The following is a 23,700-nucleotide window of genomic DNA, read 5'->3' on the forward strand; positions in this document are numbered from 1 at the left end:
CTTCAAAAAGTCTCTATACGAATGATTCCTTCCCATTCCCTAGTTCAGATCCCTACTAATTCACGCCTGAATTATTATTCACGCTGGTGCCAGATTCATCTTTCTCAGGCTCACTTGGATCCCATCACTTCCTGCTACCATCTGCCAAATAAAGGCTAAACTCTTGATATTGCACTCAAGGCCCAAAACAATCTGGACTCAAATTATCTGTGTGTGTGATTCACAGAACATGCACTGAAATTCCTAATACCCCACCTCTGTCCTCCTTTTCCTTTCTGATTACTGAAATTCTGTCGATTTTTAAAGAACCAACCCAAATACTACATTTTCAGAAATATTTCTTTGATTCTAGAGATCTCCCTGATTTTTCAGAGAAGAAAAGTGAATGGGAACTTCCTTACCGACTATCAGAATCTATCATATAGGTATATTAAAAATAGCATTGATATTAACATAAGACAAAGACATCAATGTAATAGGATAGAGGCCAAAAATAGACCCCCGCTTGTATAGGAACTTAATAAAGGTGATGCTTCAAATCAGCAGGAAAAGGATGAGCTATTTCATAAGTATTGTTGGGACAACTGGCTATCAACAGAGAAAAAAGTCAAGATAGATCCCTACCTCATATCACATTCTAAAAATATAAAAGTACTAGAAGAAAATATAGAGTATGTTTATGACCTAGGATAGGGAAGGAATGTAAAGGTATTAAAGGAAAAGACTGACTAAATCTGATTAAATAAAACTTCTGCACAATAAAAAACAATATGCAAAACTACAAAACAAGTTACAGGCTGGAAAAAAAAATGTGTCACAAATACAGTATACAGAGGATGTATATTCAGAATGTATACAAAAGTCCTTCTGGGGCTTCCCTGGTGGCGCAGTGGTTGAGAGTCCACCTGCCGATGCAGGGGACACGGGTTCGTGCCCCGGTCCGGGAAGATCCCACATGCCGCGGAGCGGCTGGGCCCGTGAGCCATGGCCGCTGAGCCTGCATGTCCAGAGCCTGTGCTCCGCAACGGGAGAGGCCACAACAGTGAGAGGCCCGCGTACCGCAAAAAAAAAAAAAAAAAAAAAAAAAAAAGTCCTTCTGATCAATATGAAAAAGGATAAACAACAGAAATATCAAGGGTTAATTCAAAGGAGAAGAAAACTTAAAGATCAATGTACATATGACACAATATTCAACCATACTAGTAATCAGGTAAACAAAATCAAAACAACGAGACCAACATTTAATCCATTAGATTAGTAAAAGTTTTAAATGCTAATAATATTAAAAGGTGATATTGTGAGCAAAGGGGTACTCTGATATACTGATAGGATATACATTTGTTTTGCAGTAGTAACTATTAGTATTTTAAATGAGAATAAATATCCTATGACCCAATAACTTCATGTTCAGAGATTTACTCTGAAGCAACACAGGTGCAGGGACTTCCCTGGTGGCGCAGTGGTTGAGAATCCGCCTGTCAATGTAGGGAACATGGGTTCGAGCCCTGGTCTGGGAAGATCCCACATGCCGTGGAGCAATGAAGCCCGTGCGCCACAACTACTGAGGCTGCGCTCTAGAGCCTGCAAGCCACGATGACTGAGCCCATGAGCCACAACTACTGAAGCCCGCGCGCCTAGAGCCCGTGCTCCACAACAAGAGAAGTCACTGCAATGAGAAGCCTGCGCACTGCAACAAAGAGTAGCCCCTGCTCACCGCAACTAGAGAAAGCCTGTGCACATCAACGAAGACCCTATGCAGCCAAAAATAAATAAATTTTTAAAAATAAATAAAATAAAAATTCCGATTACATCATTTAAAAAAAAAAGAAACACAGGTGCAAAAAGATGCAATTTTACTACAGTGCTATTTGTAATAGTCCATCACTAGGGAAATTGTTATATAAACTATAATACATACATGACATCCAATAGTACGCAACATAAAGAAATGCATATAGAAGATAGTTAAAAAAAGACCTCCAAAACACTGTTGGGAGAAAAAAAGCATGAAGACCAACACCAAATGACAGCATTTATGTAAACAAAATATATTTCTGCAAATACACATTAGATAGGAATAAAAGAAAATTCTCAATAGGTATATACCAAATTGATTATTACATCGTAATTATCACATTATATATCACTGCTTAATAGATAACCACTATCGGTATATACTTGTATTAACTCAAAAATTCTACTTGTAGGGCTTCCCTGGTGGCGCAGTGGTTGGGAGTCCGCCTGCCGATGCAGGGGGCACGGGTTCGTGCCCCGGTCCGGGAAGATCCCACATGCCGCGGAGCAGCTGGGCCCGTGAGCCATGGCCACTGAGCCTGCGCGTCTGGAGCCTGTGCTCCACAATGGGAGAGGCCACAACACTGAGAGGCCCACGTACCGCAAAAAAAAAAAAAAAAAAATTCTACTTGTAGGAATCACTTCCTCCCTCTACCCTAGAGGTCAGCCATTCTCTTCACTTTTATAATAATAATTTCCTTGTTTTCTTTATGTTTTTGCTACTCATGTATTAGTTATAGCATTTTTAACTACTGTAACAAAAAGAATATACTGGCCCAAACACAAGAGAAATGTAATTCTCTGCTAGGGTGGGCAGTCTGGGTTACCAGGGGTCAACTCTGTCAAGAAACTCCAGCTGATGGTGGCTCTGCCATTTTCAACACGTGACTTCAATATTGCTCTTGATGACTGCCTTCCTACCCTACAGAAGAGGAAAAGAGCAAGAAGTATGCATGGAAGGCTTTAGGAACCAGGTATAAAAGTGGCACACAACAATTCCACTCCATACCACTTTAGAAAGTTTTGTCACAGGTGCACACCAAACTGCACAAAAGACTGAGAAACGAGATGTAGCTGGGCAGTCATGTGCCCACCTCTAAGCCTTATTACGGAAGAAGGAAAGAGCAGCTTTGGATGGACAGAGAGTGGTACTGTCACACATCTCTAAACAATACAGCTGAGTTTTGCCTGTTTTCGAACTTTAAATGAATGGAAACATACTATATATGCAAGTCTTTTGTATCTGGTTTCTTTTGTTTGTGTTCCTGCTCCTTGGGTGAAACTGTCTCAAACGTGTACAGAGAATACCACACAGAAAGAAATGCTCAGGCTGGGTGCTATGCTACCTGAGCTATTCAACCCCAGGACTACAACTTCACTAGCAAATCACACCTTCTAGATGCCACTTCCTCTTACATAATAAGGAGTTGATTAATGGGCTCTCTTAATCTCTGTGATTGATCATGCTACCCACTCATCTTTAGTTACATACGTTATTTCAAGGCTTTTATATCATGAATCTGCACTGAGTCACTCCACTCACTTTCCCCCAGCACCCATCCCAGCAAGACTGATAACTAGCATTTGCACAATGGCCCCTGGAGTACCGGAGACATTTCATATCCAGCAAACAAAGCAAAACACTAGTTTGAACTTAGGCCCTCTGACCCTGGCCTCATTAACACTATATTCTAAGCTAGCGCACCAAAGACTCTATGCAAGAAATATTGAAAGCTGATTGCTAAGATACTTGCTTCAAAAAGAATACTTCAAATTCTTTACAACTCCTCTCTTCAAAAGGAGAGGCCTAAAAAAAAAAAAAAGAGGTAAGGGCTATTTCCCTTCTCTATATAGTGTGGGCTGTATTTGGCGACTCAATTCTAATAAACAGAAAGTGGTGAAAACGATGATGACTTATGAGGCTAGGTCATAAAAAACACTGAAGCCTCTGTGTGTTGTGTGTATGTATGTGTGTGTGTGTTGTGTGTTTGCATGCACGTGCATGCATGCGCTCATGTGCATGTGTGTGTTTCTCATCACTGGGGGCAGCTAGCTGCCACATCATGAAGATGCTTAGGCAGCCCTAGAGAAGGGTCCACACAGCAAGCAACTGAGATCTCCTGCCAAAAACTGGTGAGAAACTGGGGCCTTCTACCAACAGCCACATGAGTGAGCCATGTTAGAAGTTAATCTTCCAGCCCCACTCAAGCCTTCAGATGACTGCAGCTTCAGCCAATATAATGAGTACTATCTCACTGAGACTCAACCCAAAACCATCCAGCTAATTCCTCCTAGATTTCTGACCCACAGAAACTGTATGATATAATAAATATTAATATCGTGACTTCCTTGGCAGTCCAGAGGTTAAGATTCTGTGCTACCACTGCAGGGGGCGTGGGTTTGATCCCTGGTCAGAGAACTAAGAGCCCACACGCTGCGCATGGCGTGGCCAAAAAATAAAAATAAATTAAAAAATAAATATTTAATATCATTTTAAGTCACTAAATTTTTTTTTAATTTTTATTTGTTTTTTGGCTGCGTTGGGTCTCCACTGCTGTGCGTGGCCTTTCTCTAGTTGCAGCGAGCAGGGCCTACTTTTCGTTGCAGTGCATGGGCTTCTCACTGAGGTGGCTTCTCTTGTTGCAAAACATGGGCTCTAGGCGCATGGGCTTCAGTAGTTGCAGCATATGGGCTCAGCAGTTGTGGCTCGCGGACTCTAGAGCAAAGTTTCAGTAGTTGTGGTGCACGGGCTTAGCTGTTCCGCAACATGTGGGATCTTCCCAGACCAGGGATCAAACCCGTGTCCCCTGCATTGGCAGGTGGATTCTTAACCACTGCGCCACCAGGGAAGTCCTAAGTCACTAAATTTTGAGGCAATTTGTTACACAGCCAACAGAAAATACCCTTATTTATCTATCTATCTACACACACATACATACTTTTTTTAACCTTTTATTTCTGGTACCATATACATATATTGCCTATTTTCAAAAGTAACTAACTTTAAAAATCTCTTTCTCAAATGTAATTTTCTCACTCAACTTATACTAGCTTCTCTGAATTAAAAGAGCTCACTTTTGGAAATGTTCTCTGTTAAAGACTTCCCCCCCGCCCTCCACCAAATATAGTAAGTACTACGAACTGGTACTCTTCTTTTTTTTTTTTTTGGCTGCGTTGGGTCTTCGCTGCTGCACATGGGCTTCCTCTAGTTGCGCTAGCGGGGGCTACTCTTCCTTGCGGTGCGTGGGCTTCTCATTGCGGTGGCTTCTCTTGTTGCAGAGCACGGGCTCTAGGCATGTGGGCTGCAGTAGTTGTGGCTCACGGGCTCTAGAGCGCAGCCTCAGTAGTTGCAGCACACGGACTTAGCTGCTCTGAGCATGTGGGATCTTCCCGGACCAGGGCTCGAACCCGTGTCCCCTGCACTGGCAGGTGGATTCTTAACCACTGTGCCACCAGGGAAGCCCCCCAAACCAGTACTCTTTTTGACTTTGCTGGAAATATCCTCTTAAGGGAATATTAAGATCCTAGGTATGCTACAATTTATCAGGTGGTATTAATAAATTAATGCAATCATGCCAACTGTTGTGTGTTAAACTGACTTCAAATGCAATCTCACTGGTTATAAAGGAGCTCAACAGCATCTCAAGGCTCAACTTTCATCCCAGAATGACAACATGGAGTGAAGAACCTATGTGCAACCACATATAAAGAGCATGTTACTATCCAAGATTTATTTATTTATTTTTTAACCAAGCTTTACAGTAATAGATCGGTTGTGTTCCTCAAATTAGTCTTAAAAGATTTTCCTCAGATTTAACATCAACCTAGCAACTATTCTCCCTCTGTGAACTAACAAAGGAGAGAAATGAATGGAAATAAAATAAAACGAAACCAACTTTTAAGGAACATGTCAGAAAATATTGTTGTGGTGAAAAATTATAAATAAAATCTTTTGTGAAGTGCATTTAATAAAACTGGCTTGTGACGTGTCACAGGAGTTCAGATAAAATCAATAATTTGAGGAATGAGAGCAGGGAATCTTAGTAAATGGTTATGCCTACATACACTAATAACTTAGTTACTAGTTCGACTGATAAATGGGTCATATTAACTCAAAACTGTTAGGTGTTAAACAGCTCTGTTATTTACTAGCTGTATGACCCTGAACAAGTTAACTTCTCTGTCTCTGTAAAATGAGATAACAGTTCCTAGAGCATAAGGTGGCTACACTGAGTAAACTGGGTAATTCATAAGCATAAAAGCACACAGTAAGCACTCAAAACATGGTACTCAGTAGTATTACTAGTTATTGACGTATATTTGGAGAGTAATATTCAGAAATATTCTGACTTCCTTAAGTCTAACTTTATGACTAAAGTGATCAGATGAAAAATAGTCAATAGGGGAAAAATGCACCAAAAGAGAAGAGCATGTAAAATATCCGAGATTTAAAGCTTACTAAATTCAACAATACACATGTCTGATGTGTTCATCAAATGTTAAGTCATATATGATAATAACCACCTACTTCTCAACATTCTCAAACTATCTAGAAGTTCATGGACTTTATAAAGAACTTGAAAATATAACTGATACTAAAGCTATGATTTGATCAAGATGCTGGCAAAAGTACATAACAATTCTGTAAGTCAGCAAAACACCAGAACAAAGAGAGCAAAAATAAAAAGGGAAGGCTGTTTTTGCTGTTGTTTTCTAACTACATTAGTAAATTGGCTTAAAAATGGCTTTGGATAAAATATTTTTAAAAGGCTGAAGACAGAGGTACAAATAATCAATTAAAAGTCATTAATGTATCCACACAGCCGCTGATAAATCCTTACCACCATAAAATCGAAGCATACAGCCAAGGTCAGGATTTGCCGCCTCCTCCTGTATGCGCACAGGGTCATCAAACCCCAGCCTGGACAAGTAATCATAAACAATCTGAAGAGGTCGTTCAGTAGGTTCCAATCTCCTGCTTACACAATTCAAAAGAAAAATATTTGTTAAGTAATAAACACACTTCATTTGATTTTTAAAATCTTTTAATATGCTCTAGATTTTTACTTCTATAACAAGATTTTCTCTAATATCACATGATACAACTAATCTAAACAAGTGGTGCTCAAAGTTTTTGGTCTCGGGATCCCTCTATAGTTTTTGAGGCCCCCAAAGAGCTTTTGTTTACACGGGGTATATCTATTGACATTTACTGAATGAGAAACTAAACTTAAGAATTTCTAAATATTTAGTTATTCATTTTAAAATAACAACAATGAACACATTACATGTTAACAAATATTTTTTGAAAACTATATTTTCAGAATAAAACAAATTTAGTGAGAAGACTTGCATTGTTTTACATTTTATAAATCTCTTTAACAGCTGGTTTAATAGAAGACAGCTAGATCCTCTAGAAAACTCCATTATATACTTACAAGACTGAAAGTGAAAAAGAAAATTAATACCTCATTATTATGAAAGAGTTTTGACCTCATGCACCTCTTCAAAAAGTCTCAGAGACCCCCAGAGGGCCCTTTGAGAACCTCTGGTTCAAACTTAAAGGCATCGAATTGAAATTATGAGCTATAAGAGATTGTACCTGGCCATAACTGATTTCACATAAGCTGCAACACAATTATAAATGGAGACTTTGGGTTGCTGACTATATCCTATATATTTCCTCTGGCTTCACAGATGATTTTTCCATAAAAACTAGGAATGAACTGCCCAGTAATTCCCCAGAAATCATCAGACTACATGGTTCTGACTGAAAGCTAGGTAAAACCAGAATGTTAGTAATCACTTGTGGCTTCTGGTGACACTGCATATTTTAAAATCACACAGACTTAAGGAGGCTCATTTACAATTCTTTTAACAGAAAGCAAAGAGTCATAAATACAGCAGCTAAGAGCATGAGCTCCAAAAGTCAGACTGCCTGGGTTTGAATCTCACTTCTGCCACTTACCAACTGCATGTGTACCCCTAGACAAGTTACTTAACTTCACTGTCTTAAATTCCTCATCAGTATAATGGGTAGTGCCTAACTCACAGAGTTGTTATTAGAAGTATTTATTTATTTGCTTACAAGAAGATATCACATAGTATATAAAGTGCTTAGCAAATTATGTGGCATGTAGTAGTGTTCAATAATGTACTGACATTATTCAAAAAATTCTTAGGAATAAAATTTTAATTAGAATAAAAATAAAATGTCTCCCCTATCTGAAACAACAACCAAAGAACAAGTATAGGAAAGCCTGTATGTTTAAAAGATCTTGAAGAACATTATTCATATCCTAAAAGGATTCTGTTTAGAAAACTTAAGTCTTGTATTAATCAGAAGGAACATGATAAACCTTCCATCATGGCAAAAAGATATGAAAGAACTCTGTGTTTTGTGGTTAAAGAACTAGAAAATACTGGTTGGCAATATGCTTTAATTTAAAAAAACATGAAATGGGAATACTACAAAGTGGAATATAAACAACTGTAAAAATATGGTAATTTAGGAATGGAAATCATATTGGTGAGTACAGAAAGTAAAAAATAAAAATAGGGACTTCCCTGGTGGTCCAGTGGCTAAGACTCCATGCTCCCAATGCAGGGGGCTAAGGTTTGATCCCTGGTCAGGGAACTAGATCCCACATGCCGCAACTAAGACCCAACACAGCCAAATAAATAAACATTTTTTAAAAAATCTAAAATAAATAAATAAAAATAAAAGTAAAACCACTTCCTGGCCCTTCCTGACTGTTCAGTTCTGACTTTCAGCTTCCATCAGCTCAGAACTACTACATGGGGAATGACCAAAGAACTAAAAGCCTACAAAGACCAATACATATTGAATTTAATAGAAATGAAAAATAAACTTTTCAGAATAAAAATATCAGTTACAATTAATCTCTAGCCAAATAAGATAAAAATCCACAAAGGGCTGTGACAATATTAGGCACCTTCCCAGTACAATGGTAGAATTCTTCTAAGAAGGATGCTTTTTTTTTTTTTTTTTTTTTTTTTTTTTTTTTTTTTTTGCAGTACGCAGGCCTCTCACTGTTGTGGCCTCTCCTGTTGCAGAGCACAGGCTCCAGACGCGCAAGCTCAGCGGCCACGGCTCACGGGCCCAGCCACTCCGCGGCATGTGGGCTCTTCCCGGACCAGGGCATGAACCCGTGTCCCCTGCATCGGCAGGCGGACTCTCAACCACTGCGCCACCAGGGAAGCCCAGAAGGATGCATTTTAAGAGAGACTTCTAATAAACTATATCCTGGACGGGTCAATTAGCCATGTAATAGGAAGATTGACTGAAGGATTAACCTGAAGACAAGGTGACCAAGGGCATAAAGAACTCTCTCTACCTTCCAATGTCAAGAAGGATTAGACTTACTCTATCTAGATTGCTCCAAAGAATAGGACTAGGACCAAGGAGAAGTTGCACAGGTAGACTGGATTTAAAAATGAGGAAAAACCTTAATGATTAGAGATGCCCAATAATGAAACAGACTACCTCTCAAAATAGCTCACAGAGAGCTAGAGAGCCCTCTTGTCACGGACACTTTAGAAGTCTCCTCTAAGAACCAAGTTGGGCCAGTCGATCTTTAGGGTCTTTTAAAACTCAGGGCTCTTTCAGGTATTTAAGACACCTTGCTAATATAATACAAATTCTACTTGAACACTGCTATTACTTTTGGATACAGAGATCAATGTATTTAAATATAATCCCTTATAATGATCACATATTCAAGACCAAGAAATATTATTAATACTTTCAGGCTAAAGCTCACTAACTCAATTTTCCTATTTCTCTCTGGAAAACCAGGAGAAATGGAAATATCCTAATTCTGACATATTTTACCTGATCAAATTTCCTGGTCTAAAAAGGCTCTGTAGATTTTGGAAAACCTCTTTATATATTTCCACCTAAAGAAAGTATTCTCCCTGGTGGGAGGGAAAAAAAATCAAGAGAATCTCAACATCTGCTCTTATTAATTTAGCATAAATGAGCAAACAAGAAATAGTTCAAGAACTGCAAAAACAAGTAAAACAAGGGACTAATTCCATTTACTCATTAAACTCATCTGCTTAAGAGAGGAGGGTATGGGGGAGGGAAATGCTGTAATATGCTTACGGATCAATTTTGTGTTTCAAAGTTCCAAAAGTTTAACAGGCTGCTAATTAGCTGTGTGTTAAATCTCTCATAAATCAAAGGAAATATATATACTGCAAAACAGGTGTAGGAGAGAGTATGTTAGCGAAGAAAGGTTCCATTCAGCATTTGAAATACTTCCACTGCGGCTTTAAGAAGAGACAATATGACTATTGTTAACAGTTTTAGTTTGCTTCTAATGCTTCAAGGAGCTACAATAGTCCTTGTAAATCTGAATATACGTGCATATGGTTATTTTTCTCCAAACCAGCCAACCAATACAGTGATGCGATCAACAGTGTTTGCAGCTCTTAGCCAATCTGAACAGCGCCCACAGTTAAGTTAGAGGTAAGAGAAGAGTACATTTCATTCCAGGTATCATTTCACAAGAATTCTAGTTAATAGTGGGAGGCAAAAGTATACATTATTAAAATCCCACATATTGTATCCAAGATCCTAACAAAGCAGAGCAGCATTCTCTACATCAAAGTCAGGTTAAAACTCAATCTCTGGGCATCTGTAACGGTAAAATCTGCAAAATTTTAAGACCGACAATACAGATCATGATACAAACAACAAGGATACTTCGATGAATGTTTACCCCATACGTGACACTATGCTGGGAAGTATCTCACATTTTACAAAACTAGGAAATAAGAAAAATGAGGTTCAGAGAGTCACACAATTAGTACATATGGCATCAGGGTTTGAACCTGTGTCGGTCTCCTTACAAAGCCTAGCCTCCTTTAGGGAAACAATATTATTTTCTAAATGTAGATAAAAAATGTATGCAGAAGAGAGCTCAAAGCACTTCATATGTTAACTTACATCAAGAAACATAAAAAGTTATGTTTTAAAATTACTGTACATCATTAGTCTAATACATCATCATTTGAAAGATAGACTATTTTTATGCATCATTGTTGTATGAGAGTCTTTCTAGCCTTCGTGGTCCCTGGCTCCTGTGGGATAGATTCTAAATCCTCAGAGTTTCCTGAGTAATGGGAGTGTCTTAGTTATTCATGAGCCCCTTGGATCACCCCTAGGTCTATGCTAAGAAATGAGCTGACTCAGGATGGGGACTGGTCACCAGAAAGACCAACCACGTGAAGAGAGGGCTGGGGCTTGGAGTGAGCCCGACCTTGGGGAAGCGGAGGGCTGGAGATTTGAGTTCAAGCACCTACCTGATCAATGATTAAATCAGTCAAGCCTACCCTATAATACCTCAATAAAAACTCTGTACTGAAACTTCCCGATGGATGAACACACTAATGTGCTGGGAGCGTAACACGGATGCTCCCAGACCTCGCCCTATGTGTGTCTTCATTTGGCTGGTCCTGATTTGTATCCTTTATACGAAAATTGTAATCTTAAATATTGCTTTCTTGTGTTCTGTGAGACATTCTAGTGAATTATTGAACCTGAAGGGGTCATGGGAGCCCCCTAAATTTTTATCCAGTTGGCCAGAAGTGCAACCAGAGTATAAAGTCAAGGCGGTCTTGTTGGGAGACCAGGCCCTTTAACTTGTTTTTGTTTGTTTGTTTTAATTTTTATTTTATATTGGAGTATAGCTGATTAACAACGTTGTGTTAGTTTCAGGTGTAATGTCCTTTAACTTGTGAAGGAAGTTTGTGCAAACTCTGCGTGGTTAGTGTCAGAACTGTACTGCAGTAAACCAAATGGCATTGTAATAACCATTAAGAAAGAAAAAACACTGCCAGTTAGACTATGACCTACCAACAACTGTAAGATACACACTGATTTTAGAAGTATTAAAATGTAAAAACAAAACAAAGTTTTAATAAAAACAAATTACTTAATGTGTAACACATTCTTTTAAAGCTTTAAAATACTACTGAAATATGAAACACAAAATAAAAATAATCTCCTTTTTCCTTCCTCAGGGTTAATCAGCTCAGTATGTATCCTGAAACAGGAATTTCGTTCCATTTTTACAATATCAAAATATGGTAAACAAAACTATAGTGACTTGTTAAGAGGTCACCCATCAAGTCAGTGATAGTAAAGGAATTAGAACTCAGGATCCCAAATCCTGAGGGCATAATTTTCTGTTAGATATATTTTATCGATTCTTAGCTTATCTTAAAAGATAGTGTATCAACCACAGAAATCTTAGTCATTTTGATGACTGAAAATAAAAGTAAAAATATGACCATGAGCCAAAGGGCACTTCATTTTGTTACATGTGATATTTTTACAACTTTTCAAAGAGAAGGCAATGATTACACTAAGCTTCACTACTGAGTTATCTGTCACTTAAACAGTCCAATAAAACAGACAGACCAAATAGTATCATGTAAAGGGCACTGGACTGGGACACAGGATACTTGTGTTCCAACTAGAGCACTAGCACCAGGCAGCTGCAGGAATGTGCTTTGGACCTGACCTCTCCAGGCCTCTGTTTCACATCCATAAAACGAAAGAAAATGGTTTCAGTGATTCCCATGGGGAAGTTACTGGCCTTTTAGGCGGGACAATTCTTTGCTGTACAAGATGGTCCCACACACTGAGGACATTAAGACTCCCTGTCCTGAACGCTGACCCTAGATGCTGGTAACCCTCCCCTGTAGTTGTGATAACCAAAAGTCCTGCCCCGACACATATTTCCGGATGGAAAGGGCAGTGGATGGTGAGGCTGGTAGGTTGGGTTCATTTTACTAGTAGGCAGCGGTCCCCAGCCTTTTTGGCACCAGGGGCTGGTTTCAGGGAAGACAATTTTTCTACGGGCCGGTGGCGGGGAGGCTGGTGGGGGGCGGCGGGAGGGGGTTCAGGCGGTAATGCGAGCAATGAGGAGCAGCAGATGAAGCTTCACTCGCCCACTGCTCACCTCCTGCTGTGCGGCCCAGTGCCAGGGGCTGGAGACCCCTGCTAGTAGGTATCTCTCTTAGGTTCCTTCAAGTGCTAAAATTCTATAAACTAGTAATCCTTCTGTTAAATTCAAGTGACAAGTCCATGATTAAAAAAGAGTAAGGGGCTTCCCTGGTGGCGCAGTGGTTGAGAGTCCGCCTGCCGATGCAGGGGACACGGGTTCGTGCCCCGGTCCAGGAGGATCCCACGTGCTGTGGAGCGGCTGGGCCCGTGAGCCATGGCCGCTGAGCCTGCGCGTCCAGAGGCTGTGCTCCGCAACGGGAGAGGCCACAACAGTGAGAGGCCCGTGTACCGCAAAAAAAAAAAAAAAAAAAAAAAAAAAAAGAGTAAGGAAAGAAGGAAATCATGGATGATTTAGGAAAAACATGGGGTAATTTTAGTGCCAGAAATCCCATTTCTAGGACCTAGTTCACGGAAATCAACAACGTAAAGAGTCATGGGCAAAGGTTTAGTCATCACACTACTTCTAAGGGTTGAATGACTTGAAACGACCCAAACAGGTAACACTTATTGAGCACTTACTAGGTCCAGGCGTCACTTTAAGCAGTTTACTTCCTTGCTCCTCAAAGTGTAGCAAATCAGTTAGGAGCTTAATAGAAATATAGACCCACAGGCCCCACCCCAGAGCCACTGAATCAGAATCTGCATTTTAACAAGCTCCCCAGCTGGACATTCGAGTTTAAGAAGCGTTACAAGTATTAATTCACTTAATCTTCATAACACGTATAATCTATTTAATCCTCGTGATAACTCTATAATGTAAAAATTATCATCCTCCATTGTACAGATTAGTAAACTGAGGACAAAGCGTTAGGCAACTTGCATAGTAACAGAGCCAATTTGAACACACACACTCTCAATCCAGAATCCAAGCTCTACACCATTACTGCATATAATTTCTCAAATTTTAAACAAGTTATAGTATATGCATAAAATAGAATATTCTGTAGTTATTAAAACTGGTATCTAAGGAATTTTTAATGACACAAGGAAATTAATTGAAGTAAGCAGTAAATAAAATTGAATATATGGTGTGGGTCCAAATACATAATTTTAAAAAATTACACACACACACTCATTTTGAAAAAGAGCCGGAAAAAAAAATGTCAGCATGGTGGGGGAAGGGGGAGGTAATATATGGGATCTGGTGTCAGAATGCCAGAGTTCAAATTCCAGCTCTACACTTACCAGCCAAGTGATTCTAGGTGAGATGATTAACTCTTTTAAGACTTATTTTCCTCATCTATAAAATGGGGAAAGTATTTACCTCACAAGATTGTTATGAGGATTGAGATAATCTACAAAAAGCATAAGCAATGAAAATTATTTCTCTTTATACTTTTTCATTTTTCCAAAATTTCTACAATGAATATAAATCACACTTCATTAAGCAGCAAAAAATGTTATTAAAAAAAAGACTGCGTTAGACTGTCAACTATCTTATGAAGGGCTATTACAAAGAAAGTACCTATTCTTCTGATGCGATAAACCTAAGACTGAACTCAAGCAATTAACCATTGAGTAAGAGGTCTAAAAAAGATCTTTAAACAATTATGATTAAATAGTGAAACTGAGTAAGGCACACTGTGCCAGTTCCCCTCCGAGAGGGTCTTTACTCGGAAGGAAGTCTGCCATCTATCATGAATGATGTCAACATTCCAACTGGTTGGCAGTACCTGCCTGGCCTTGAACAGGTTACCGGACCTCTCGAAGAGCCTCAATTTTCCTCATTGGAAAGGAATAACCCTACCTCTCTTAGAGGATTTAATGAGAAAATGTGCATAAAGCAGTAAGCCCGTTAACTAGCAAAAGAAAGCACTTAATGTTAGCTAAAATCTATCATCATTTCTTTGGCTGGCTGAGGCTTCTTGAGCTCCTATTCCAGCAATGAAAATATATTCGGATCTCAAATAATGTACGATCGCACTTCTGTGTGGAATCTAAAAACACAACAAACTAGTGAATGTAACAAAAAAGAAGCAGCCTTGCAAATATAGAGAACAAACTAGGGGCTACCAGTGGGGGGTGGAGGAGCAACACAGCGCGGGGGTGGGGAGGCACAAACTACTGGGTGTCAGACAGGCTACAAGGATGTAGTGAACAGCACAGGGGATATAGCCAATATTTTATAATAACTGCAAATGGAGTATAACCTTTAAAAATTGTACAAATTTTTTTAAAAAGAAAATATAGTCATATCTTCAAACCACAGTTCAACAGTGTTTTCATTATTTTGTAATCAATTATGTTTTCAAAGGGCTGTTTCATTATGAAATTATCGAGGCCACAGGACTAAAAAGAGACAAACTCTCCATTTTAAGCATAGTTTAGCTTCACAACACTAAGGTGTATCGCATTTGGATTCTTAACTAACTACACAACTAGCGGTGGCAAGCCAATTCACGTGGGGTTTTCTCCACTTTTCTAGTGTTTTTGTATATACATACATTGGTATACAGATGAGTAAGTCTTAGGTGTCAATACTTGAACTCCGCCAATCACTACCAGCTATAATGTAGGTCAAGGCTTTCCACCTGACAGAATTAGATCGGAATCAGTGTTAAGATTTAGAAAAGCCTAAGGATCACCCAGTCTGATCCTTTCATTTTACAAATGGATTGAGGAAATGCAGTTAACTGGTGAACAAGGAAAACATTCAAGGGCTAGTCTACTTTTCCAGGAATTAGTCCAAATCCTAAAGGAACACATAATAAAGCCCAGTTTAGACTTTAAAATGACATCAATGTTTAGCTCAGCTAAAGGTGTTACTATCACTGCCACGTTTTTAGGTGTAAGTGGGAGCCTCCTTTCTCACTTTCAACAGTATTGAATCCCCAGTTTTGAATTCTGTTTTGAGACATTTATTTATTACAGGGAAAGGGGAGGAGAGAAGGTCAATGGTCAGGCACTTAAGGAGCTCTTATTTGAGGTCTAACTCAAAGAACTGATAGTTTTTTTTTAAAAAGCTGAATCAAAGAGTTCACATGCACAGTGTAAGACTACTATGAGACTACTTTTCGTCACGTTTATATAAAAGATTTTAAAGAAAACACAAATGGCTTTTAAACCTATGAAAATATGCTCAACCTAACTCATTAACATAAATGAAAATGAAAACAAAATAACAAAATTCCTATCAGATTTGCAAAACTCTAAGTCATCAGGCTTGAAAAAAGATTTGTCCTTGGAATGCTGAATGTATGATTCTCTAAAAACTGTTGACAATCATTTCTATTCACAATCAAGTATGTGCTCGCGCATGAGGATATGTCTGTATATGTAAAAGTTAACGTATTCTGGAGAAAGTGAGGGGGAAATAGGTATACTTTTATATTATTCATCGAAGTATAAGTTCTATGAAGAGGAATTTGACAAAATCTATCAAAATTAAACATGCACGTACCCTTTGAGCCAGCAATTCCACTTCTAGGACTTTACCCTACAGATGACTCCCACATGGGAGAAATATCACAGGTACGAGGACATTCACTGCAGCGGCACTTGTAGTAAAACCTGGTAACAACCTACATGTCCGTTGATAGGAGACCAGCTAAAGTTGTGGTAGATTCATAACATGAAATACTACTTCGCCACTAAATAAATGAAAACTATATAAATATTAATATGGAAAGATTTCTAAGAGATATTAAGTTGACATGTTGCATGTGGCACCATTAGTTTTAAAATTTATATACAAACAATGACACATACTCATGCATGACCATAGGTACTTCTCATTCTATTTCCTTGTATACATTTCGATTTCATTCTGTTTATATGTATTACTTAAAAACTCTGGGCTTCCCTGGTGGCGCCGTGGTTGAGAGTCCGCCTGCCGATGCAGGGGACGCGGGTCCGTGCCCCGGTCCGGGAAGATCCCACATGCCACGGAGCGGCTGGGCCCGTGAGCCATGGCCGCTGAGCCTGCGCGTCCGGAGCCTGTGCTCCGCAATGGGAGAGGCCACAACAGTGAGAGGCCCGCGTACCGCAAAAAAAAAAAACTTTAAAAATATTTATTTTGGGCTTCCCTGGAGGCGCAGTGGTTAAGAATCCACCTGCCAATGCAGGGGACACGGGTTCATGCCCTGGTCCGGGAGGATCCCACATGCCACAGAGCAACTAAGCCCGCAAGCCACAACTACTGAGCCTGCGCTCTAGAGCCCGCAAGCCACAACTACTGAAGCCCGTGTGCCTACAGTCCGTGCTCCACAACAAGAGAAGCCACCACAATGAGAAGCCTGCGCACTGCAACGAAGAGTAGCCCCCACTCACCGCAACTAGAGAAAAGCCCACGCACAGCAACAAAGACCCAATGCAGCCAAAAATAAATAAATTTAATTTTTAAAAAAATCTTTAAAAAAATTATTTTAAATGTAGATATCCAACCTATGATATAATCCAAATGAAGTAACTATCAAATTTTCCTTCACTGACAGTTTTTAAATTCAAGAATCCTAATGTTAGCATTCCAAGGACAAATCTTTTTTCAAGCCTAGTGACCCCATAACCATCATCAGCTCCAGCACGAATGAAGTCCTAAAGCCCACTTCCCAAGCAGAAACACATGTGACTTACACTGCAGGAGAATTAGTGGTAAAACTCTGACCTCACCTGACCAGGTCTCCATGAAGCTGCAAATAAAGACGTTCCCTTCCCTCTCCAGCACAAATTTCTGACGCTGGCGTGTCTACTGTGCAAAGGACGAGATGTAAGTCGGAGGAGGAGGAGGCAGCGGCGGAGGTGCTGGCTGCAGTGGCCGTGGCGGTGTCTGCTCCGTACAGGTAAACACAGCCTCTCTTCACATCTTCTCGCAGCCAGTCTCTCTCTCGAGAGCCAAACCTACTTCTCCTGTTCAGACAATGTCTGCTCCCATTGCGTTTCATAGTTCTCTAAAAACGTCAGGAAAAAGAAATCATTAGCTCAAATGTCTGACTGAATTAGACACATTCAGTCCTCAGTCCGCCTTTTCCACTCCGTAGTCACCAATACTTGACTCAATACCGCCTCCTCTCACAGAGCCTTCTGCGCCTGCCATGCCCAGCCCTAAACTGAAAAATTTCATTCTCTTTACTGCTAGCTGTTCATGTCTCTGTCCATCATCTTTTTCTTTTTCTACTTTTATCTTTTTTTACTTTTTTATTTTTGGCTGCGTCAGGTCTCAGTGGCGGCACACGGGAACTTCATTGCCATGTGCGGGTTTTCTTTCTCTAATTGTGGCGCACAGGCTCCAGGGTATGTGGGCTCTGTAGTTTGAGGCGCATGGACTTAGTTGCCTCGCGGCATGTAGGATCTTAATTCCCCAACCAGGGATCGAAACCCATGTCCCGTGCATTGGAAGGCCGATTCTTTACCACTGGACCACCAGGAAAGTCCCTGTCAGTCATCTTCTGATCTTTTTTTTTCTTTTTTATGTTTTCAGAAAAATGTCAAGAACAGCAGTGTACCTACTACCTAATTTTCACAAATTTTAATATTTTGCCATATTTAGTTCAGATCATTATTCTAAAGAACATACATATGATATATCCTTACATATATAGCTAAAGCCACCTACTACCTTAAAAAATCCCATTCCCCTCCCTCTCTCCCCAGAAATAAACACTCTACTATAGTGTTTATCATCCCATGCATTTTTTTTAAATTTCTGATTTTTATTGATTGATTGGTTGATTGATTTTTGGCTGCGTTGGGTCTGTGTTGCTGCGCATGGGCCTTCTCTAGTTGTGGCGAGTAGGGGCCACTCTTCGTTGCGGTGCGCGGGCTTCTCATTGCAGTGGCTTCTCTTGTTGCAGAGCATGGGCTCTAGGTGCGTGGGCTTCAGTAGTTGTGGCATGTGGGCTCAGCAGTTGTGGCTCACGGGCTTAGATGCTCCATGGCATGTGGGATCTTCCCAGACCAGGGCTCAAACCCGTGTCCCCTGCATTGGCAGGTGGATTCTTAACCACTGTGCCACCAAGGAAGTCCTCCCATGCATTTTTTATGTTTGCCATATACGTATATATCTATAAACTCTATATAGTATTGTTTTACATGATTTAAAACTTTATCTAAAACCTAACATACTTATGTTTTACCCTGTAATTTTTTTTGTTTGATTCAACATTGGTTTAGAGATGTATCTAGGGTTAATACATCCTGCTCATTCTCTTGAATAACATTCCATTATACGAATACACTGAAATTTATCCATTCTCCTGCTGAGGGCATTTAGTTTGTTTCTAATTTTTCACTGTTGGAAACAATGCTGCAATAAATATTTCTGTATGTCTCCATAAGCAAACTGAAAGTTTCTCTAGGGTCCTAGTCCTCTGCCTCATCCTAAATAAGGAACTACAGAATCAACACAATATTGCACAAATATTCTTTCCATTATCCTCATGTTTCAAAAGAAAAATTACTGTTGCATTTGATAACTTAGGTATGCATGTACATTGTGAAGTCACATTATCTCAAAGCAAAAACAACTGCTACAGCAATATAACAAGTTTCTAAAGATCAATATTTACCTGCTCTATTTTTTTTTAAATGGGCCATTTCTATTCCCGTTAATAAAAAACTAATTTCCACAATTACACTGACCCACCTCTCCAGGGCCACTCCCCACTGTATTTCACTCTGTTTGTCATATCCAACTCCCCAAACACACCAACTATTCCACAATTCTGTGACTTGCCTGACATGTCCTTCTCCATCTTGTCCATCTGAGTAGTTACTCTTCAAAATTACTCAAATGTCACCCTCTCTGTGGAGCTTTCCATGTCTCCCATCCCTGCTTTCTCCTACTAATTAAAAAGAATTAATTCTACACTCTCCTCCACAGAACTTCTTCACCTTAAACGTACTTCCACTACCATGTAAATCACAATGAGTTTTTAATTATTTATTTGGTATTTCTTCTTCTCTTACACACTGAGAACCTATTACAGTACCTTAGCACCTGGGTGGCCCAGAGATGCATGCAGAACTCAGTGATGTCACAGACATTTATTCCCAGTCTGTACTTTAGCCTAATTAGCTTTAGCAAGAAGCTGAACAAACTTGGGGGAAAAAATCTCCATTTTTATAGGAAACCCTATCATCTTTCCTCTGTATCAGCCACAAAGTAAATAAAATACTTTTGCTACTATTCCTCACTGGAAAACAAAAATATCTATAAATAAAGCAAATACTATGTTTGTAATTACTGAGATTAAATATTTGAGGATAACTGTAGCGCCTAAAATTAAATCTCTGAAGATGATAAAGAAAAGGGAAGGAAAAGTTAGAAGGTATTCCCCACATGGAGAGAAAGAAAAACAAGAAATCGAGAATGGCTTCATTGTTTAAATTTATGACAATAGGTGAATCGATCATTTTACAGATCTTAGGGATTTGAGTACAGCTAATCAAAACCATGAGGATTATTACTGATTCTAACTTTAGATAAGTAGGATAAACCCCTGCTACACGTGGGAACTAGGTGTCTTTCTTCTCATCAAGAGCATTTTCTCAAAGCTGAACATCTCAGAATTAACAAAGGGCTTTTGAGCACGTCTTTTATAAACACAGGGACCATCATATTTGAACCACTAAATAATCTTAACCACTGCATAATTAGACAGTGATTTTAAATATTCCTTATTTTTTAATCTTTGGTAAAGATCAACTGAACCATCTGAAAACAATATTCTATACAGTGCAGTAATATTTATACAAGGAAGCTCTGCATTCTGCACTCAGTGGAGAGAAATTTTGCTCACTGCTATTAAGAGAGGGCCAGTGGACACCACTCCACACATCCACCAAAAGACTTCTTTAAAAAAACTTTTTAAGGTCAAATAATATCCCATTAACCTTATCAATCTTAGAAAAGTCAAGGCAGACCCCAGGAAGTATTACATTAGTTCATCCATGATTTTTCTTCTGTGAGGATTTTTAACAGTCATTTTTTAATGTGTATATCTGTTTCCCTTAAGACTATACATAAAGTCTTTAAGAACTTTACACTGTTGAAACCCATGTGTTGTTGGTCAAAGAATGTATCTCCTGTTTATACGATATATTCCACCCCATGAAAATAAACTGCTGAGTTAGAACTTTAGTAGATATCATTCTCTTAAACCTGTTCAATGGCATTTAAAGGCCTAGATACCAAGCAAGCATAGCCTTCTGGCAACAATCTAGATGGACTGTGTAGCTATCATTAGTTACTGCTGAATTACCTAGTGCTTCCTTCTCCACTGCCTAAACCATCAGGTAAATGTTGGAAAGGTCACTTCTGTCCTCTGAGATGCTTGCAGCTTTTAGAATCACTATTCCACTGGAAATGCTAGATGGAGAATGCTTTATTTCCTCCCTTTACTCTTACATAAGAACTACTGACAAGTTTCTCTAAAAGGGAACATAACTATAATCACCCTCACATCAAACAAGTGTATAAAGAGCACATTTAAGACTTAAAGATATTTCTAGAAAGCCGAAATCTTCAGAGTAAGCCATGATTTAAGTACCCACTTCAGTTTTACACTTTTAACCCTCTAAAAATGAGGGCTCTGATCAGTTCAAAGGTGATAAACTATTAAACGCCCAATGAACTAACTCTAAGGTATGCATATGGGTAGAACAGGATCTACTGAAGTAACTCTTCATACTCAGTGAGTTCTACTAGACTGTGAAATATCCTAAAGTAGGAGATATGTTCCTGCATTCAAAACTTTAGAATATGAGCTCATATCTAGGAATATACATGCTAAGGAATATTTTGGAAGCAGTGGATGAGATAAAGAGGGGAAGAATATTTCAGTTCATTAAAATCTTTTTGGTAGTAATTGATTTTAAAAGCCATACACACACATTATTTTGATAAAAACCTGAAACTATTATTGAAAAAACACGTCTCACAGAATCCACTGACTAGATTAATTATAACTTCATTTCTTCTACAGACTGAGTAAAAAAAAAAAAGAAAAAAAACCTCTCCAAATTTCCAAACATCTGGAAATTTCTGCTTCAAGGATACTCCTAATAATTTTAAAGAGTATTAAAAATCTCATACTTATATTCCAACTACAGTTATAAAGGACTATATTCTAAATAGCAATTTGCTGTGGAGAAAAGGGAACCCTTTTGCACTGTTGGTGAGAATGTAAACTGATACAGCCACTATGGAGAACAGTATGGAGGTTCCTTAAAAAACTAAAAATAGAACTACCATATGACCCAGCAATCCCATTACTGGGCATATACCCTGAGAAAACCATAATTCAAAAAGAGTCATGTACCAAAATGTTCATTGCAGCTCTATTTACAATAGTCAGGACATGGAAGCAACCTAAGTGTCCATCAACAGATGAATGGATAAAGAAGATGTGGCACATATATACAATGGAATATTACTCAGCCATAAAAAGGAACCAAACTGAGTTATCTGTAGTGAGGTGGATGGACCTAGAGACTGTCATACAGAGTGAAGAAGGTCAGAAAGGGAAAGACAAATACCGTATGCTAACACATATATATGGAATCTAAAAGAAAATGGTCAGAAGAACCTAGGGGCAAGACGGGAATAAAGACGCAGACCTACTAGAGAATGGACTTGAGGATACGGGAAGGGGGAAGGGTAAGCTGGGACAAAGTCAGAGAATGGCATGGACATATATACACTACCAAACGTAAAATAGATAGCTAGTGGGAAGCAGCCGCTGAGCACAGGGAGATCAGCTCGGTGCTTTGTGACCACCTGGAGGGGTGGGAGGGAGGGAGACGAAAGAGGGAGGAGATATGGGAACATATGTATATGTATAACTGATTCACTTTGTTATAAAGCAGAAACTGACACACCATTGTAAAACAATTATACTCTAATAAAGATGTTTAAACAAATAAATAAATAGCAATTTGCTAAATAAATCTGGGGCCACATTTTGAATCAAATTTTCCAGTATGCCATACGGTGGACCTAGATCTAATCTGGCTAAAGTTACACCAGTTTAGCTATATTAGCCTTTTTATGAAGATCTATACTCTTTGACAATAATGATGTTCATGATTTGGTATTAAGTATAAAAGAGTTACAAAAAAGAATGGTAAGCCTTTCTAAAAGGGTTTTCAGAAAAGAACATGTAGGAAACTACGGCTTTCTTCCCGATTCTGGAAGTCTTCTACTTACATATTCCTTTCCAGTTTCACCTGACACAAAATTCAACCACTCAGCTACTGAAGGGAACTTCTGTCTGTAGAACACACCGCACCTATTCTTCATAGCCGATCCCATTTACTTGCAAGGATGCAAAGGTCTAAGACACTGTTAGCCTCCCACATCACCAGCTCAGCACTATAATCAAGATTAATTTCTGGACTCTTTCTAATGGTCCCCAGATTTGAACCCCACGGAACCAGTGGTAGGTTGGACCACTTCCTGGAAGTGTAGGAAGGTTGAACCCTTCAAAAAAAGATCCTCATTTCTCAATTCCTTCCCTCCCACAACTCACTCTCTCCCCACCAAAAAAACAGTTGTAAAAATAGCCAAGGCTGTTTACCTTCTAGGCCAGAGGGCATTACCTATCTCTCAGACCTGCCCTTTCCTGATAAGCCAGGCCAGCAGAACTTTTTAAGTTCATTCACAATTTACATTTTTGTGACCTTACAGTTTTAACTAAATATCCAAAAGCCTTTAATTATATTTAATTAAAATATAATTTTAATATAAATTATATTTAATATAATTATATTTAATATAAAACATGATTAAAGTAAATATGTATAAGGTCTATGCAGAAGTGGAGATAAACTATGAAAAGTTATTTAAGTCGCTGCATTAAGACTGGGAGGTAGTAGCAGAAAAAAAGTTTTATATTTTAGAGTTCTAATTTATGTTGTTTCAGGGATTCACC

General features: G+C 39.0%; 1 protein-coding gene across 3 annotated transcripts in view; it reads right to left on the minus strand.

The window, feature by feature from the left end:
- The window catches only part of PHLPP2 (PH domain and leucine rich repeat protein phosphatase 2), a 74,143-nt gene that overhangs the window by 49,030 nt on the left and 1,413 nt on the right, over positions 1 to 23,700 (minus strand). For 2 of the 3 annotated variants that reach the window (XM_082608264.1, XM_082608263.1), the window contains exons 2-3: positions 17,441 to 17,718; positions 6,636 to 6,769 (exon numbers count right to left, since the gene is read on the minus strand). In XM_082608264.1, coding sequence (XP_082464390.1) covers positions 6,636 to 6,769; positions 17,441 to 17,718 — 412 coding nt within the window. The remainder of the gene's footprint in view (positions 1 to 6,635; positions 6,770 to 17,440; positions 17,719 to 23,700) is intronic. The other variant, XM_082608265.1, reaches the window with a different exon arrangement.

The sequence above is a fragment of the Mesoplodon mirus genome (genome assembly GCF_964341445.2).
Source record: "Mesoplodon mirus genome assembly, chromosome: 19".
NCBI lineage: Eukaryota > Metazoa > Chordata > Mammalia > Artiodactyla > Ziphiidae > Mesoplodon > Mesoplodon mirus.